The sequence below is a fragment of the Chinchilla lanigera genome, unplaced genomic scaffold, assembly GCF_000276665.1.
Source record: "Chinchilla lanigera isolate Chin_1 unplaced genomic scaffold, ChiLan1.0 scaffold00066, whole genome shotgun sequence".
NCBI lineage: Eukaryota > Metazoa > Chordata > Mammalia > Rodentia > Chinchillidae > Chinchilla > Chinchilla lanigera.
The window spans coordinates 11,643,776-11,663,827 of NW_004955467.1; the positions used below are offsets into that span (position 1 = coordinate 11,643,776).

General features: G+C 51.2%; 1 protein-coding gene across 2 annotated transcripts in view; it reads left to right on the top strand.

Annotated features, from left to right (window-relative positions):
* Wscd1 (WSC domain containing 1) overlaps positions 1-20,052 on the top strand; it is a 41,948-nt gene that overhangs the window by 1,458 nt on the left and 20,438 nt on the right. The window contains exons 1-4 of one of the 2 annotated variants that reach the window (XM_005399659.2): positions 245-587; positions 8,672-9,371; positions 13,987-14,101; positions 15,582-15,766. In XM_005399659.2, coding sequence (XP_005399716.1) covers positions 8,954-9,371; positions 13,987-14,101; positions 15,582-15,766 — 718 coding nt within the window. In that variant the 5' untranslated portion in view covers positions 245-587; positions 8,672-8,953. Of the gene's footprint in view, positions 1-244; positions 588-8,671; positions 9,372-13,986; positions 14,102-15,581; positions 15,767-20,052 lie in introns of those variants that run through there. The other variant, XM_005399657.2, reaches the window with a different exon arrangement.

Genomic DNA, 20,052 nt, shown 5'->3' on the forward strand with positions numbered 1-20,052 from the left:
CCGGGCACTGCGGGGCTGCGGGCTCGGCGCCCCGGGAGGCGGGCGTGTGGCCGCCGGTGCGGGCACCCAGCCGGCCGCGATCGTGGGGTGAGTCCTAAGTCCTGGGTGCCCCAGCCGGGACCCTCTGCGTGCTGCGAACTGGGTCTCCCTTGATGCGGGCAAACAAGTTTGTGTAGAGGCGGCTGAGAGCGCGGCAAGGCTGCACCTGCTGGGGCTTCGGGGTGGCGTGGGGCGGGGGGGCGCCCTTCCGGAGCTGGGGCCGCTCGGCCAGGGACCGGGAGTGCGAGCGAGTGCTTGTCGGGGTAGCGCTACGCCACAATCGGGCCGGGTCTGGGGTGCGCTGGGCAGTTGCACAAGCCTGGTTCCCCCACCGGCAGTGTCAACGACGGTCTCCTTCTGGGGAGGGCGCCGCGGAAGGACCCCTGAGGGGGCCAGGGCAGGATTTGGGGTGCGCACTGCCTCCCTCCTAGGCGGAGACGTTCACCATTAGCAGCTCCTCGTTCCGCTACCGAGCCAGGCTTCCGGTCAGCGGAGGGTTCCTGTCCTCTCTTGGTGAACTTGAACAGAGGTAGAGGCAGAATCGAAGCGTATGTACTATGTTCGGAAGATTACGCGATAAAGAGCTTTGCATCTTCCTAGGTGTGGACGGAGACTCACGACTGGGTTCTGCTCACGAGTTTTCTTTTGATCCTCAGAAGTGTCCCTGGCAGGGTCCCCTGCCTCAGGGCAGTCTCGCCGCCTGTTTCCTGAGCATCTGTGCATCACACGTGATACCTGATCGGTGCTGGCTCTCCCGTGGGAAGGTGGGGACAGGGAGAGTGACCTCTGTCCCCTCTGCTGACCCGTTTAGGGTTGGTGTGGAGGTTCCAACGCCATAACCCTGCCCTAGCTTCCAGCCCCCTGGCCACTGCTCCCGGGATAGACAGACTGGGTAGTTCTGTAGCCTCAGATGCCTCATCCCTCCTGTTGCTGGAACAGTTGTGCTTGGGTTGCAGGAGGCACTTGCACTGTCCCATGTTTGCACCTGTGTTTGGGATCAAAATGAGCACCTTTTCTTTGAACTACTAGGTTATCCGGCACAAGCTGGTGGGGAGTGAATTAGAGGAGACCTCATGCTGGTTGACCCTGTCCTGTGCACAGCCCCTCCCTTACTGGATGGCTCTAAGTGCTGGACAGAGCGCAAGGGGTGGTCTTCCTGCAGGTAGGAATGGGTTTGTTTCTCCCAGACTTGCCCGCCACACACACACACACACACACACACACACACACACACACACACGGCCCTCAGCAGTCACCTGGAGAAGGAGCTTCCAGGAAAGCTAGGAGTTTCTAGGAGGAACAGCAGACCTGTCCCAGGGACCCAGTGGCTGAAGGCAGCTTGGCTGGTGGCTGGGTGGGTGGGCAGCCTGATTACCTGATCTTCCCCACAGGAAGCCAGTGGCTGTCACCTGCAGCTACATCTTCTAGGCCTCAGCAGGTTTGTTCTCATAGGTCCTATGGGAAAGGCAAGGGATCCCTCTTTTCAGGGGGCACTTAGTACCTTGCAGCACATGTGGTCAAAAGTGAAGAGAAGCCTGGGTTAAGCAGAAGGCCAGACTCCTGTCCCTCCGTCCTGTTAGCTCACCAGGCAGAAGAGGGTAATCTGGGCCACTGGTTGGCCTGCTGCTAAGCCTCAGCCTCAGCCTGGCCGGTTCAGCCGCAGCTCTGCAGACCAAGTCAGTGAGTCACAGAGCTGGATCCTTGTAGAGTTGGTGCAAGCAGGTAGCTCAGAGCCTCCAGGCCCAGATCAAATCATATCTGTGCACAGTATTTCTCTTTGTCGACACTCCCAGCTGGTATTCCCATCTGGCTCATACTCTGCTCAGTCTTGGTGAGACAAGTTCTCTATCCTTTCTGTGGAACTTCCGTGAGATCAAGGCCAAGGACTTCAAGATATGGGGGAGCTCAGACTGTGGTTAGATCTTCAGTGTCTTTATCCGTGAGAATGATAATGATATACACCAGCAGGGGCAGAACTGAGTCCCAATACCTGGAGTCAGGCTGGGCTGCAGCCTGCCCTCTTCCTTTGGGGAATGAGTAGGGTGAACAAGCCCTTCCACTGCTTTTTCAAGATCATGAGCCTCATGATCTTGCTTCCTATTGTTGGATGTAATGTCTCCTCATCTTGCCTTTAATACCACCATGTTGACCTGTGCCCTGAAAAATGATCAGAAGTGTGCCACTTCAGGGAAATGGGTAGGGCCCTACCTCCTTGTGCACCCCCTCCCTCCTGGTGTAGACTTGAGAAATGGATGGAGGAATGGACTAGATTAATTTTTTAAGCTATACAATGCAGTGTATCCCTTGGTATGTGTTAAGACCCTTCCCCTCCACTTCCCTTCCCACACTACCAGAAACCCCTGCAGATGTTAGCCCCCTCGCAGAGGGTGGCTGCCTTCACAAAGGGACCATCAAGGTCCTAAGGACAGAAATGCCCCTGGAGTGTCTTGGCCCCCCTTCCATAGCTGGAGTCCCCACCCCAGTGGCAGACACTGGGCCAGAGAGAACAGGGCTGACTTTGGCAGGGTGCTCCACTCACTAGCTCACATTTATCCACATTCCTCAGTGGAGTTTGAACATCTCTTCACCTGTCACACTCTGAGCTGGGCCTCAGAGAGCATGCAGGTGGAAAAAACACATGAACAAATGAACCAATTAGGGTTAGGGTTAGGGTGCTGCTGGAGTGATAGCTCAGAATTAGTCCAGAAGAGTTTGTGATTGGCTCTGGAAAGAGTGGGATGAGCTCCCAATCGAACAAAAGGAAAATGCTAGTCCCCACATGGGGCTGTGTCTCTTTGAAGCCCCAGCCCCCGGCACAGTGCTTGGAAGGATCCGCATTTGATGTTGAGAAAATAAAGGCCATGTGAGATGGCAGATGATACCGCACACTTGGAATCAGAAAACTTGAGTTCTGTCTCGCAGTAGTTTGCCTTTGTTCAAGATAATTGAACCTCTCTCTGGCTCACATTCTGTACCTATATAATGGGGATAATGATTCATAATATAATAACTTCCTAAGTTTGTGGGAAGATCATTCATTCATTGGTTCATCTGCTCATTCAGCCAACACACTTAATAGTATGTAAAAGTACTTTGCACTCTCAAATGTGGCATATAAAATTTATTATTATATGAACTTTAGCAATAGGTTTACTGAAAGATTGTTCCCCATTTGTAGTGAATGGAGCTTTGACCTTTCTCATTTTTTGTATGTTTTCTTGTGATTGACGAATCGCAGCTGTATACATAAATGGGGAATGATGTGATGTTTGAAATAGGTATACAATGTGGGAATGATACCAGCTAGTTAACTATTGCTTTACGTCTTTTGCACAACAGATTTTGAATCTTTTCCTTCTTAAAGCTTAAATGATAGAGATCTGCTTCTTCAAAGACAGAGACTGCACCCCGTTCCTAGTCCCCAGGCTGTATACCTGCCAAGAGCAGTAGGTTTGTGTTTAGTGGGTTTCTTGCTCCCTTTCTCAGCCTTTGGGGCGTAGGTGCCCGGGATCCTGGAGTGAGCACAGTGGTCTCAGAGGCAGCAGAGGCACTGACTACCCCTGCAAGGGGCCTGCATGCTGGGAGGGGGCTTGGGGACATTAGCAGGCGGCCTGACTCAAGGTAGAACACAATACCCAGTCACAGTCATCATCATGACAGCATTTAGTTTCACTGTCAGCTCTGAAGAGCCCTGTTCCAGGCATCAGGGAAACATCATAGAAGTAGCCTTGAGGTTAAGTCTTGGTGGACTGGAAGCATTTCAGAGTGCTGAGATGGGGTACCGGCATCCCTCACTGACAGGAAGGCGTGCATGCGCTGCGGCGGTGGGGAGGGGCTTTAAGCCTCTCAAGCTGGCCAGGGACATTGTGGTTAGCACATAATGCCTGAGCCTGGGAAGGGCCAGAGGCAGAGGTCAGAGAGGGGAAAGATGGGGGGTCACCCAGCTGGAGGCTCCCATGTGTGGCTTCACTGTGGTCCTGTTTGGTGGTCATTGAGGCTGGGCTCTGAGTTGCTGGGACATGGGTGCTGATTTGCTTGTCTGGAAAGCAAGCAGCTGGGCCCCACTCTTGCCCTGTTCAGAGTGCACAGCTCTGAGTTAAGAGGTGTTCATGGCCTTTGCTGCAGTGGCTGCACTGGCCAAGTTCCTTCTCCTCTCCGCTGCTCCTGCTCTCTGGCAAGACAATAAAGCAGGGTGGGATCACATGACTGAACCCAGAGCCTGTTGGTCACCTGGGCCAGTTCCAGGGACGGCCTCCTCTCCCTGCTGCCACCCTTCCGTCTCTGTCCCCAGCTTGGCTGAGAGGCAGGTGCCATCTGCCCCCTCCTCCTCCTCTCTGGCGCTCAGGTTTGCTGAGTCCCACCTGCCGTAGGCCCCTGCTCCTTCCCTGACACTCGTAGAAGCCCCTCTGTAATTATTTCATCCTCCTCACTCCTGAGAGGGAACTCAGGGTCCCTCTCCTCAGGCCTTACTTTGCTCTAGAATAACTCCAAGACCTCTGGAAGGCAATGAGCAGGGTGATGGATGGGCACTTTTACCTAGCTCACATGCTCCCTTTCAGCAGGGCCAAGCCTCAGGCAAGGGTGCAGTGGGTCCACTAGCCTCTCTGCAAAGTGCCTTGTGTGGCTCTGAGAGCGGAGTTACACTGGCAAGAACCCTTGGGGAACGCTTCACCTTGGAGAAGAACATGGAGACTTCCAGAGGCGGGGGGAGGGGCTCTGAGGCCGCTTCCCACTGGCCCCAGGAGGCTGGGACACTTACCCACATGGCAGCGTCTGGAAGGTTTGGCTCAGCAGACACCATGTGTAGCATCATCTCCAGGAGCTTCAGCTTGGCATGAGTTCAAAATCTGCTGAGAGAAGCACACAAAACTCCTTTCAAGAATAAATCTTGCCTCATGCAAAGCTGGAGTTGGGGTAGGGAGAGAGACAGGAAGTTCCATGGGCACAAGGGGGGGCTCCGGGAGCAGGTGGCTCGGGTCTCACTATTGGCCCTGATAGGCTAATCTTGGGCACTGAGTGTTACCTTGCTAAGGTTAGGGACAGACCTCAGCTCTTAAGCATAAGGAAGCAGGGCTCCCGCTATGTAGAGTAAAGGAGATGGTGCCAGTGAGGTACGCAGCCAATCTAACCTGTTTACTAATGCTGCAAAGCTTAATCTATGGTGGCACTGAAAAAAACAGCAGTCTCAGCATAGGTATCAGCTTCAAGCATTGGTGGGGGGGTACTCAGAGGGAGGGCAGGGGCCACTGAGACTGATTTTACCAGTGACAGTGCTGCTATAGGGCTGTCCTGCAGTTGGTACTTACTCACCTATTTTGCATTTATAGCCAGTACATGCCACAGTAGGTAATAGAAGTGTCACATCCACTCCCTGGTTTCATCCCACAGTAATATCTGCTTATACCTATTTAACAGATGAGGAGCCTGGGGCTCTGCGCCAGACAGTAGTTTGTCTGAGCTAGGCTGCTCTAATGGAAGAATTGCTGGGTTTGGGGTGGGAAGTGGGCACTTCCCATGACCTTCCAGACAGGCACTGGCTCGATCCTTGCCCGATTTTCAGCTGGTTCTGCTCTCTTTCTCACCGCATAGCCTGGCAGTGAACCCTTGTGCCCATGTTCACGTCTCCCCACTGCCACTTTGTTCTGACACTCAACAAACATTTCTGATCACTGCCCTCCTGGCTGTGTGTTGAGATCTGGGGACATGCAGGTAAATCAGGTGTGATCTGTGCCCCCCGGGAGGGCTGTAATGTCAACCTCATGGAGTGGTGACCATGGCAGTGAACGGAGGACAATTTGCAAATGGGAATTTGGTGGTAAAGTGCTGTGAAAGTCTAGGGCAAGGAGACCGGTTCCTGATGCTTTGAACATATAGTTCGCCCTGCCTGCCTTGGCTAGGGTCCTTGCATGGGGACAGCTTTGCCATTTTAAAAGTTGGAGATGATGGTCTGCCTTACAGGAGACCTGGGCCGTGGAACTCTGTCTTGAGAGTGGCATTTGCCTCACAGTGCTTAGCGGACACCTTGCCAGACCGAGGGAGACCTTTTGGAAGGGGCAGCACCAAGCCTTGGGAAGCACCTGAAGAGCTCGAGTGAGACTGACTCCTGACGGATCAGCCCCAGCTGCCCACCCTAGCACGCCTTGGTCCTGCTTGTATCAGGTATCCAAGTCTGAGTTATAGACTGCATATGGACATTACAGCCTTGCCTTTAAAATTCTGAACTCCGGGACCATACCTTACTCCTCCATATGAGCAGCAGTTTTCTTTCCTAGTGAGAATGCCACCTCTCACCTTTCATTTTAGTTTTCTGGATTTTTCACTGATAGGATCCCGACATCCTTTAACTAGAACGCTTTTACAAACACACCTGGGAAGCCCTCTTCATGGAATTACTGGATGGAACGGATACCACATAAAGCCCATATAGTGCCCTGTTCCTGAAAGATGTCAGCTGTGGAGCTGCGTCCTTTGACTGCCATGCATTGCTCCCTCTTCCCCAGATTGTAGGCTTCGCCCCTGCTCTGGATGAGTGGCATTTGAGGTCTGAGCCCATAGGTGCAGGTTTCTGATTATCAGGACCTGTTTATTTTTCTGTGCTCCCATTAATTGAAAAATCACATTCACAAAGCTCACTGAGCAGCCACGCTGTACCATGCCTCAGACTGGGGGCCAGAGTGACAAACATGAACAGAGGATGGCTTCTCCCCTTGAGGTGATCAGAGTCCTCTGAGGATGCTTGAGGAGATGGACAGTGCTAATCATCCTGCTATGGAGTGTGCTCAGATAGGGATCAACATGAGCTATGGGGCAACCAAGGAATCTATGCCTGTGGGTGGGTGGTAGTCAGGGATTCTCCCCCACGGAGCACGGGGAAGGAACTGACACTTAGGCTGAACTTTCGGGGCCGCACAGAAATTGACCAGGTAAAGGGAGGAAGAGACATAAAGGCAAAGGCACAGGTGCTGTGGTTGTTGGTGCCTGTGCTGGAACATGGTGGTGGAGGTACAGCCGAAAGGGCCTGGAAAGAGCCCAGGTTGGCCGGGCCAGATCATGAAAGGGACCCCGTACATCAAGCTAAGGAGCTTGGAGATTATCCCCAAAGCCCCAGGGCCCCATTGAAAGGGGTTTTAAGCAGGGGAGCACCATGAGCAGATTTGCGTGTTAGAAGGATCACCCTTGCAGCCTTGTGGAAGATGGATTGGCAGGGCCAAAGCTGGAGGCAGAGAGATCAGTCAGGATTTCGTAGGATTTTCTCCATGGTTTTACAAATCTGAGGCTCTCTAGGGTGGGCCTGTCAGATACACAGCTTAGAGAGAAAACAAAGGCTCTTAGACCCTTCTCAAATGGCACCCTGCTTCTGTTTAATTCTACCTTCATTTGCTGATTACCAGGCCCATGCCAACCTGTGTTCCCACGTCTCTGCCCTCCCTGGAGCCCTGGAACCTGAACACCCTCAGCACTTACTCAGGAAGGGTCATGCTGGCCCAGGCTGCTTCTCTGGGGGCCTAGAATGCCAGCCCCAGAGCCCAAACATTGTCATTCTTCTCCCACTGTCCGTCTGTCCCCAGTGGCACACAGAGCAACCATTGAACGGGCTGCATGAACCTGGCATGGGTCCCAGGCCACGTTAGTTACGGGCAGCGGCTTAGTCACGCTTCTGGGGCCCTTTCTTCTAGGACAAGCCTGCTCTTTGTGTTGAGGGCCTTCCTCACACGGCAGCCCAGCTCGCAGCAGCTGTAGAGCCCTCTGCCAACCCTAACAGCTTACTTCAGAGGCTCCGCCAGTGGGAACCGGATCCCAAATGGAGCGCTGCTTCCTGAGGAGCAGGGGACCATGGGGCTGGAGTGCTGCTCAGAAACCCTTCTGCCTTCTCTACACCAGGTGCCCCAGCCTCAGTGCTGTCCTCATTCTTTGGCTCTGGCACCAAGGTCCTGAAACCTACTCTCTCCCTTGGGGCCTTACTTTGTGAGAGCCAGCTACCAGTATCTGTAAAATCTTCCAGGACACAGCTCGCAGTCCCAATACACACTTTGGAGTCAGCTTATTGCATGCATGTATCTAGCACCTGCTGTATACACTGCCTACCCTAAAGTATACTTATATATGCAGGTGTCTCATTACAGACTGGCTTTTTCATGAGGATGGGATCTGAATAGCAGGTGTTCAAAACCCTGGCTCTTGTGTTTCCCAACTGTGTGACTGGGAAAATTACTTTGCCTCCATTTGCTAATTCCCACACCTGCAAACTGGGCATATTAGAGTATCTGCCACACTGGACTGGTTAAATAAGACAGAGTGTAACATGTTTAGCTGAGTACCCAGGTCTCAGTAAAGGACTTAGTAAGAAGCTGCCCTTGGTTTTTCTTCTCCTTGTTGCTATTGCTATTATCCTAGGACTTGCAGCACTATTCAAGAGCAGAGCATTATCTCCATTTTATAGATGAGGAAGCTGAGACCCAGAGAGGTAAAGCAGTTTGTCACAAAGCTGTCCAGTGGCAGAGCCGGGGCCTGAACGCAGTCCTGTGTCCAGGGCTCCTGCAACACTGCTGGCCCCTTTGATGATTCAGTCATGGGCCAGTGAAGCGGGGCAGATTCTGCGGTTACATCTAATACTCTTTCTCCGTTTTCCCAGGTTTCCAAGCCAGAAGGTGAGAGGCAGTAGAGGTCAGGGATGGGAAAGCTCCTGACTCCTGCGCAGAAGCTGCAGCTGCCGGCCCTGTGGCTGCTGGTGAGAAGTGATGGTGCCCTCTGAACGCCTGCAGGACATGGTGCAGTAACGGTAGCCTAGGGGAACCCAGGCAGGTGCCAGGAGCCAGTATGCGAGGATGACACCCCCGGAGGCCCTGGCCTCCCTCCTTCCCGGGTGCTAGGAGCCATCCCTAGGCTCCAGCCGGGAGCCCTGCTGCCCAAGGGTATGGCCAAACCTTTCTTCCGACTCCAGAAGTTTCTCCGCAGAACGCAATTCCTGCTGCTCTTCCTCACAGCTGCCTATTTGATGACCGGTACCTTGCTGCTGCTGCAGCGGGCCCGCATGGCCCTCCCCCAGAGCCCCCGGGCACCTGGCACGCTGCAGGCCTTGCCGGTGGCCACTGTGGCACTGGGCGTGGGCCTGCTGGACAGCAGAGGCCTCCAGGACTCCCGGGTCAGCTCGGACCTGCTGCTCAACATGGACGTGTTGCAGAGCCCTCTGGCCCGGCTCCCACCTGGGCTCCGCTGGCCCCGGAGAAACCGCAGCTCAGTGCGGCGCCGCTGGTTCCACCACTTCGTGAATGATCCACATGGGTCACCCACCCTGGGTCCCGAGGCCCCCAGATCAGCCATCCGCAGCCGAGGTAGGTGCTCAGTGGTGTCTTTGGACCCAGGTTCAGGAATTGGTGTCCCCTTTGTCTGGCTCTGTGGCAGCTGGAGAAGTAGACCCTGCAGGTTGATGGCCTTGACAGATTGTACCTTCTTCTGCTCTGTAGGGCCTGGGATGTAAAGTGTGCTGGGTTTTGTTCACTTCCTGTCTGGGATTCCACGAGACTCCAAGCTGAGCTGTGTGAGTCAGTCATCTAGAGCTCCAGCTTTGAGTTTCGACAGACCTGGTTTTGAATCCTGGCTCAGCCACAACTTTGCTGGGTGACCTTGGGCATCTCACTGATTTCCCCAGGTTGCTCTGAAATGCACATGGAGACAACATACTCTAGGGTTATTTTGAAGACTAAATGTGATACTATAAAGCGGTGGTTACCTCCAGTGACTTAAAGTGGTGACAGAAGGGATTCCAGTAAATACCGGAGAGATTATGGTTAGATGTAAGCAGGGCAGACACTCAGCTGCTATCCGACAGCACAGTTTTCTCAGGCAGCTAGGAACACTTCCACACCAGCTGATAGTTCCTGCTCTTAGCCTCTGGGGTGTCTTCTGTACTCTTGACTGCTTCTCCATGACCCAGGAAGGAAAGGACTAACACCAGGGACCACAGGGCACCCTGGGTAAGTGCTGTAATAGCATTTCTGAATGGTCCCTGACACCATGGGTTGTTAAATATTTTGAATATACCCCAGGATTTAAGGAAGAATTTGCTGTCCCTGCAGAATATGAAAAAGCCTGTCTGGGGAAGGCCCTGTGTGACATGGCTGGAGGTCTTCAGAGAAAATGGGACAGCAGGGTGCCGGTCCAGTAGCCCTCCAGGGGCCCTAGGGTCTGGGCTTCCTGTGCAGGCAGGCAGGACTCAGTGGTGGAGAGTGGGCCAGAATGCAGCCCTCAGTAGAGCTGCTGGGGCTGCAGACAAAGCAAGCACCTCTTTGCGGCCTGGGCAACCCGCCACGCTCCTGAAAGGGGATCCTGCGAGCTGAGGAAGCTGCAGGAGGCTCCATCAATCACGGAGCATTTCATTATACCTTGGACAACATCCATAATGGAATAAAATGTCAGTAAGTTTACTAAGGGAAAAATAGTAACTTCTCCATAGCCAGTTTGTTTTTTATTGATAGTAATTTCCAAAGACATTCCAATATCTCCAAAGCCATCGTTAATAGCCTCACGGCTTGTCCATTTTGATGTGCAAATGAACAGATGTGGAGTCACAGACAATAATGCATCACCTCGATATCAGCCGAAAGTAATAAATCCGCCTGGGGATGTGTCCCAGCGTATCCCTCGAAAGTTCTTTCTTCTCTGTGTACTCTTGCCTCTGTCAGGAAGTTAGGAAAACCATCAGTTATGTTTCAGGGTAAAAGGGCTCACCTGCTACTCACAAACCAGAGGGACCATCTACATCTCAAGTCCTGGCCACACAGGAGAAGGAGCCGGGCGGGGGCTTCCTCTCCACCCTAGTCAGGCCCATAACTGGCCAGGCAGTAACTCCTGGCCACCCCTTGTGTTTACATCAACCGAGCCTGCCTGCTAGAAACTGCTTTTTCTCTCCTTTATTAATGTGCTAATTATTCAACTGATGTTTGCTGATTCCTTGTCACACTAGGTCCCCGGTTAGAATGTAGGATCAGAAAAATGATAGTGGTTTAGTATAGATGTAATCTGTCCCCTCATTTAATTTCATCTTGACACAGCCTTCTGGTGTGAGCAGTGTTCTCACTATTTTAATGGTGAAGAATTTGTTTCAGGGAAATAAAAGTCATTGGGAAATTTTCGTTATTAATAATGATCTATGAATAATAAAAATAATAATAATAATAAAAATGATTGCTACTGAGCACTTCTATACCAATCCCAGTGCTAGACACTGGATTGGTAAGTTTACTAAGGGAAAAATAGTAACTGATATATGAAAAAAACCAGAGGGAATTGGTCTTATGAAATTCTCACAACCAATCCATGGCATTGGCACCGTGTTCCCATTTCACAGATGGTGAAACTGAGATTCATAGAGGACAAACTGCACATCCCAGGTTACACAGGTAGCTAGTGATGGAACTGCGATTTAAATCCAAGCCAGTCTTTTCCCAAAGGCTCTTTCGATTCATTTGCCCAGAAATATGTCTTGTTTCTGCCTCAGCCTTGGAAAGTTTTGAGCCCAGGCACTTTTAGAACCTTGTGGTTAAATTTTCCAATTACAATGATAAATGTTTTGAGTGTTTAATTGAAAGCAGTAATGAACTTTCTTCTTTCATCAGAAATTTCTCATGTAGTAGTTTTCTTTTACTAAGCAGACAAAGGAGAAAAATGCATGCCCACTGCCCTGGGTGGGGTTTTGCAGTGATGCATGCTGTGTGCCGCAGTCCTGAAGCTTACAGGAGAGAGAAGCTAGCAGTCCCGGGAAAGGGAAATAGCAGGTGCTGTGCTCAGTACACTGGGTATGGCCACAGGTGCTGATGAGCATCCCTCCATGAAGGTGGCCCCAGGAGGCTCATATCTTGGTGAGGGGCGCCAGACTTTTGACAGATATGAAAGAAGGTGGGTGTGCACTCACTCTTCAGCCCTGGTGTCCTCTGATCTGAGGGTCTTTCGGTTCTTTGGATCTTGCACCCGTCGTTTTTCTCCTTGGGTATGCCTTTCTTAAATTAAAGCCCTGGGAACTGCACTCAGTACAGACAACAGGCCCATCCCCTCCCTGCATTTGGCCCACGCTTGCACCCACAAGACGTCCCGGTGTGGTTCTTAGGAGCTGTAACCTGCTGCTCAGTTAGGGGTCGACGTTGACGTTGCGCCTAACCCTGATGAGTCACCAGCTAGGGTGAAGGCAGGCATAACCCCTGCCCTCCAAGAGGCTCCAGTCATGTTGCAAAGCCAAGACACGGATTTAGAAGATTTTTAATAGCAGCAGTCAGTGGCAAGGACGTGGCCGACAGATGAGTTATTCAGACAAAAATCCAGAGAAAAGGGAGGCCGGATTGACTAGAGTCCAGGTCTCAGCCTTCAAGGGGGCAGGAAGCCCAGAGTGGACTTGAAGGAGAAACAGTGATGGATGCAAGGGTGGGGCAGGAGAAACGAGCCTGAGTAAGGGAGGTTTAGGTGTCAACATTTGTGGAGGAAACTGAGGCACAGATGGTTAAAGTGACAGCAAAGTCAGAGGTGGAATGCGGTGTGGCAGTGCTCATACATGTGAAAACCACCGCCTGCCGAGGGCCCCAAGAGCGAAAGGACAGTGAACCCACTCCTCCCTGCCCCTCAGCATGTGGCCCTGGGCCACATTCTTGGCAGGAATAAAAGTGAGTTTTCCCTGCCCTTAGGGAGCTTGGGAAGCATTAGGCCATCAGGACTTTGCTCCTCACCAAAATGCCATGTGGGAATGACAGGCTGCCTAGAAGCCTTTGACCTGCCTTCCCAGGACAACCTAATTTCTCTGGAGGCATGCACACCACAGGTGACCTTTCAGAGGCATCCATAGTTGAATGCTTAAGGTTTTGGGGAGATGTGTGACATCTTTATCACAGCTGCCCAATCCAGATCTCCGCACAGCTATTGTGGGTATGCGTTCACAGCTTGGGGACCATGTGGTGGCATGTTTGCAAATTCTCAAAGCGCCATTCCTTCAGAACCCTCGTGTGTGTGATTCCTTCAAAACACTGGAGTGTGTGACATTTACATGCCTGATGCCGCGTGTGGATTGTACTCCAGTTCTCTGAGTTTTCTGTACATCTCCGCAAGGCATTTCCTTCCCCAGGGGGACAGGGCAGGACTGATCTGACTTCCACTGGCCCCTGCCTGGTCAGGTCAGTGTCAACCCTGCCTCGTGTCATCCCCTATTGTCACTGGTGGATGTGCCAATGAAACTGCAGAGGGCTCCGTGGCCTCTTGGCCCCACTGATTCCCACATAAGACCCCATCTATATTCTCCTAGACGCTGCTTACACACTCCAACAGCGGGCATCAAATGTCTTTATAAACATAGCTCCCCCATTTTGAAAAATCTTTATGTCAGCTACTGTCAGCTTTTCCCTGATTACAGACTATCAATCTTCCCACCAGCCCCCATGGAGAATTTTCTCTTGGAGAGGCACAGGGAGCAGGGATGGGGAGGAGGTGGTGAGGGCCATGGGAGGCTATTAAACCATCCAATAAATAGGTAAATAAAAAGATTTTTTAATAGTTAAGAAGATGGAAATGCTAAGTACCCTGGTTTGATCACTGTACATCATATTGGATGATCAAACTATGCCCTGCAATGTATACAACTAAATAATAATAGTGAATTTAAAAAACCTAAATGCAGACATGGGCACTTGGGGAGTGGTGGCAGAGAGCAGTAGCCAGGCTGCTGCTGGGCTTCTGGCAGAGCTGGGGGAACAGGACAGTGGGCCATTAACTGAGAAAAGGGCAGGATATAAACAAGTGGGAGAAGTCCAGCTGCCTGCTTGGCTCCCACACCGAGGGGAAGTCGGACTGTGGCCCTCGCCCTCTGTGTTTCCCTGAGAGGTACCTAGGCCAGGAGGGCTGGAGAGTCCCTGGCCTTCCCTAAGGGTGAAGCCTCTCCTGGGCCTCTGATCGCCGCTTGCCTCCCTACAGGAACCTACCTCGGATGCTTCAGTGACGAAGGCCAGGAGAGAACCCTGAAGGGGGCGGTGTTCTATGACTTGAGGAAGATGACAGTTGCCCATTGCCAGGACGCATGTGCTGAGCGGTAAGTGCTGGGCCCACTGCTGCTGGCTGCCCTGGAGACGAAGCAGGACTCGGTCCCCAAGCCGGTGATGCCTTGGCTGCAGTCAGCTGCCCTAGTGTAGTGAGACTGCAATCAGTTTGCTCTCGGTTATCCAGAGGGAGCTCATTGGCAGATGGCATGGGCTCTGGGCCAGTGTCAAGAGACCTGACTTCTAATCCAGTTGTTCCAAGGACTTCTTGTTTGACTTTGATGAGTTTTCTTCCTTCCCCAAGCCTCAGTTTTCTCTTTGTGTGAAATAAAATGAAGACTTTTAACATAGATTTTTCTGAGGCCTTTTCCACTTCTGGCAGGACAAGTGTTCCTATCTTGCATTTATAACAAGATTTTCCTTTTCTGATATTGCTGGCTTACCCAGTAGTTAGGTGCCAGGGAATGGGCCTTATCACTGTGACAGTCACAATTTACCATGTGTACACATGCACACGTGTGTAGGAGACAGAATGGCGTAAGCAGGCTACTCTTCATCTGTTTTATCTCCCTAGATTCTTTAATACATTTTATGTCATGTAAAACCTCACAGCCCCTAGATAGAAATTAATTATCCCCATTTTATAGATGACAAAACTGAGACTAGAAAAACAAAGGATAAGGTCCCTACTTAAATGCTTTGTAGCCTAGGTAAAGCTGAGGACAAAACAGTCTCATTTTAGTCTCCTAACAGTTAAGGAAACTGACACTTAGATGTAGGAAGTGACATCAGGATCTCACAGCTAGCCAGTGGCCCCACAGGGACTGGATGCTTCTGTGTGGGCTCTCGGTCTGGGCTTCTTACACTAGGATCCACTGAGAAGGGAGTTTAAAAAGGTTGACTGTGTTCTCTCAGTGCAGTGCTGTGCTTTATGTAACAGGTTCCATCTCAGGTCTCTTTTGTCTACAGCTATAATTACATCAGGGGAAGTAGGTGAAGAAGTGGCCGAGGAGAAGGGACATGCAGCAGGTCTTTAAAACAGGATGTGCTGTGTGGCTGGTGTGTCACACCAGGGGGTGCCTGGGACAAACTTCAGTTCTGAGAGCAGCTGTGAACCGGTGACTATGGTGAAAGTGTTTCCACCACAGCAATTGGCAGGCGCTACCTACAGGACCTGCCCGGCCCCTACCAGAACCAGTTTCCCAGCACACCACTGATTTTGTTCCATCAAAACCTGTAACATGGATGGCTCAAGACAGACCAGTGTGGCCAAAATGTGTATTACAAAGGAAAAACTGGTTCCTGAACTTAGATGACCTTTACTTCAGGATGAAGACTGATTCCTCAGGCCAGCCTTGTGCTGATGGTTATGACCCCTGCCTGTCCAGTGAGACTTGAGACTTCCCCTCAGCTTCAAGTGCAGACCTTATCTCTCCAGACCCGGCTGCACTGCCTGACCTGTACTTTCCTGTAATTAGGACCTCAGCCCATGCTCGGGGCGCCGGTCCAGACTCACCCCTTGGTCTCCCGCAGGTCCTACATGTATGCCGGCTTGGAGGCTGGGGCAGAGTGCTACTGCGGGAACCGGCTGCCAGCTGGGCGCGTCGGGCTGAACGAGTGCAACCACGAGTGTAAGGGCGAGAAGGGCGCTATGTGCGGGGCCGTGGGCCGGCTCTCCGTGTACCGAGTGGACATGCTGCAGCCGGGCGCCAACAAGCGTGAGTGGCCAACCTCCCTGGAGCATTGCATGTCCCACACGCTCCAGCTGCCTCTGCCCACAGCCTCAAGTCCATGCTACACGGGGCAGAACCCATGCAGTAAACCCTCCATTCCCTGTACGTTCATGAGACCAGCTCCTGGCAGGCGCAGAGGGCTGAGGGTCCATCAGAAACCCAATTGTTTCAGTTTATGACAGAGGCACGTCTTTGTTTGTTCCTTGCAGGAGAAACTTGGTGGGAGGCCTGCGTGTGCCTCAGACACGCGGTGTGGCCTCAGACAGCTCATTTCCTCTCTCTGCGGTTTAGTTTATTTTATAAAGCGTCACTGGGAAGAACCTAGATTTTCAGCAGTAGGCGGACCTGAGAATCTAAAAGTTCCCTATCTATAAAACACCCTAAAAATGTGGATAAGATTTAACCAGTATCAATTTTTTTAGTTTTAAAAAATATTTACTTGCATTTACAAATAACAATTGCATAGATGCAACTTGACGTATGATAGGCTTAGGTGCTGATGAGCACACTGTATTTTGAAAAACTTTTTAAGCCATTGCATCTTAGCTACTGAGTTCTTACTTTTTTGGTAGTCCTGGAAGTGAACCTGGGGCCTTTGTACTGAGCTACATCTTTGCCACTTTTAAAAAAAATTTTATTTTTATTAGTATGTTTGCAGTATCTAATGATTACATCCATTGTGGGGAATTGGTACACGTACACCCCCTTCCTCTCCCCTCCCTCGCTCAACTAGCAGGAAAATAAAGCAATCCCTCAGTCCAGAAGCGAAAAGTGAGCTCAGAACCACAGTGGGAAGAGGAAGAAACAATGCTGTGTCCTGGATTTCAGTAAAGCGAAGTTGGCAGTTCAGGTAGCCACAAGGCCTAGGTTTTAACATCTAAGCAAGACAGCAGTGAAGGGCTTGGGCCTTTCATCCAGTGAACTGGATGGAAGCCTGTGCATAACTTTTCAATAGAACTCAATTTTACTGAAGCTTAGATATAAAAAACCATAGTAATAATAAACCACATACCGGTTCAGGGAGATAGAATGAAAGCTTATCTGTTTTGACTTGAGCTTCAGGTGAAAAAACAATTTTTTGGTAAGAATTTGTAACTATAGTCCTGCATTTGTATGAGTTTTGGGGTTGAGTATAAAAGTTGGTTCTGGGATACCTGGAGATATCTGGCAGAGGCAATGCAAAATCTCTCTTGAGAGCTGTCCCACTGACGTAGGCATTAAGGGTTCTCACAGGAAATTCTCAGTGAAGATGAGCTTACAGTTGACCATTGCAGAACATAAGAGGAAATAACCAACCATGAGGAAAAGTCAGCAGATATGTCAATCAGCAAGAATTTCAAATAAGAATGCTGCCAAGTAGAGGACATCGAAGGGGCCCAAGTAGATGAATTTGAAACCCAAGATGGTCCTTATTATAAGATGATGAACCCCAAATCCACTTAATCTAATTACAAAGAATTAGAAATTATGGGTTGTGCACATTCGTACATTCTGGAAGCCATCTTTCCAATGACGGGAAGAATGAGGGTGGGAAGAAGTAAGACTCCTCCCATAGCATAAATGGAGACTTCCCCTTCCTCTGGAAAGGGGACAGTGGCAGCACTGTTCAGCATCCAGGAACCTTGACTCATAGGCACAACTGCCTTTGTCTTTGGTATTAGTAACAGGATTCCAGGGCATAACCCAGGAAACAAGGTGTCACATCAGAAGCTAAGCCTATAGAGGGGTTTCTGGGAGAGCTGCTATAGCAGCAAGGAAGTTTTCCAAACAGTGCAGAAGCCCAGCCCTGTGCCAGCCCTGGCCACTGTATGGGGTCAGAGTGTACACAGAGCAGTTTGGCCTGGACATCTGAGGTATTCTGGTGCTTCTTGTATTCAGTCAGTAGGTTCAGATGAGGCAATGAGCGTACAGTGGAGACCCTGACAGTATACTCTAGCTTAATCGTTTGGCTCAGGAGGCCATTAACTCAGCAGGTGCTCACTGACACCTGCTCAGCACAAAGCTCTAACCTGGCACAAGGTTTATCCTGGACAGTCATGTAGGCCTCCTGAGGACTACACCGCTCCATGCAAGTTCCTTTGATCTTTCATTTCTTTGGGTTCAAACATTAGCCTGTCCCCTCATTTCTGACCCCAAGCAGAATCAGGCCTGTATGTAAATTCTGGGCTGCCCACCAGCCTCCCTGTCCGCTCAGACACCGACTCTCAGAGACAGCTGTTTTGCCGCCATTGTCCATTGGCTAAGGGACAGATGGCTTAGTTATTGAGGCCAGCAGCAGACTTTGAGTCCACTAGACCTGCTGGTCATGGCTAATGCTGAAAATGTGGTCAGTGTTGCTCTTTAGAATAGGCTGTGGAGTCTTGTATGGCTGACCTTTGCTTTCCTGCTCCCTTGTGAAGGGACTTGGCTGATGGAATCTCTGTCAAAGGTAACCGGGTGACCACTGACTGTGAATTGTAGCTTCTGACTAGCAAGAGGCATTCACAAGGAACAAGACCTGTAAGCAGGCTTCAGGGTTGAAATTGGGTTGGTCTAGACAGCTCATTAATGCCTTCCCCTCAGCAGTGTAGTTCTGCCCTGGGTGGCCCTCAGGCTCTTATCCTGGGAGTGAGGGTGAAGGCCATAGAACAGGCTACATGAGATGACATATCAGTGTCACCTAAAGGCAGCCCATGTGACCTCATCACATGTGACTCCCCTGTTGCAGCCCATGCAGTGCCCTCCCCTGCCTTCCTTGTTCAGCATTTATTGGGCACCCCTTGTGTGTCAAGGTCAGCTCGCTCCAGAGAATGCAGGATAACCAGGGCACTCTTCCCCCAGGAACAACATTCTGGAGCCCTTATGGGTCCTTGCTGCCCCTCCCTGTGGCCTGGACTTACTAGAATGCTGGTCAGTCTACCCTGTCTGTGTCAGTCCTGTCCTACCTACTGTCCTCTGACCATCTGCTCCAGTCTGTTTCTCACCTCACTACCATCCAACCCAGTGGTTGGCTGAGTACCCCACCCATCAAGATGTTGGGTCTTTGGGTCCAGCTGTACCACAGGCCCACAGAGAGTCTTGTGAGCTGGGTGCTTACCATCACCCTCAGCCTGCATGCCACAGTCTGGGGCAGTCAGTCAAGAGATGGCCTGTGAGTGCCCAGTGCTCCTCAGAGCTTGGCCCTTGGCAGTGTGGAGGTAAGGAAGTGGAGTCCTCAAGTCCATGACACACCAGAGTTGCAAGCTGGTCATAGGCAGTGGCTGGACCCAAACCCACACCCTGAGGGTACCAACTGCAGCTATTTTCTCTGTACCAAGCAGCTTTCCTGTGTCTGCCTTGCAAGGGCTGTGCCCTGTATTTGAGACCACTGGTCCTATGGTTGATCTGGATGGGCTTTCAGAGTCGGAGTTTGGTGTTGCTTTGGAAATATGGCATGCAAAGAGCCCCCTCCCTGCTGCATGGCTGAGGCTGGTGAAAGGGTTTTTGCTGCTGAGCAGGAGGGGCAGGCAAAAAGTGGGGAACATGCTGCGCTCTGGAAGACCTTCTGTGAAAAGGAGTGTGAGATAAGCATCAGCACATCATCTAGAGAAACTCTGGTGAGTCTGGAAGCTATCTGAGCAGTTGGTGCCAGAACATTCCAGAAGGTTTGTTCAGCACCAAGGGAGCCAGCGAGAGAGCTGGGCTTTTCCACCAGAAGGTCTGGAGAGCAAGTTGGCAGGAAGCTTTCTTTGTGCCATGGGTTTGAGGAGTATTCCTAGAATTCGGGTGGGAGTTCAAGAGCAGTGGGAGGCCCGCCTTGCCAAGAAGCAAGTGGTCTGCAACTGTGACAAAGGCAACGGGCAGGATTTCAGAGGTTCAAGTTGCTTTTCTTGTAGTGCATGTCATCAGAGGACACAGAGTTGTCCACAAGTCACCCACTGTAGAATCTGGCACCTAGTAAATGTACACTGCAAATCTGTTGGAGGAAGGAAGGGAAAGAGAAAGGAAAGACAAGCAGATACCACCTGCAGAGAACTGACAGGACTTTCAGGGGTGACAGCAAAAGCAAAAGCAGACTTTCAGGGGTGACAGGAGAAGCAAAACCTGAGCTCAGCCATTTGAACCAAGTGGTCCCTTATCAGTGACTCTGGCTGAGCAAGGTCCCAATGCCTCTCTCTCAGAAACCTGGCTTACCTGCATGCCCACCAGACACAGTTTTTCCTCTCTGATTGAAGATCTGCTCTCTGGGTATATTTGCACCTGTCTCAGGATCCAAAGCCAGCATGTTTCCTTGTAACCGGCACCAACAACCA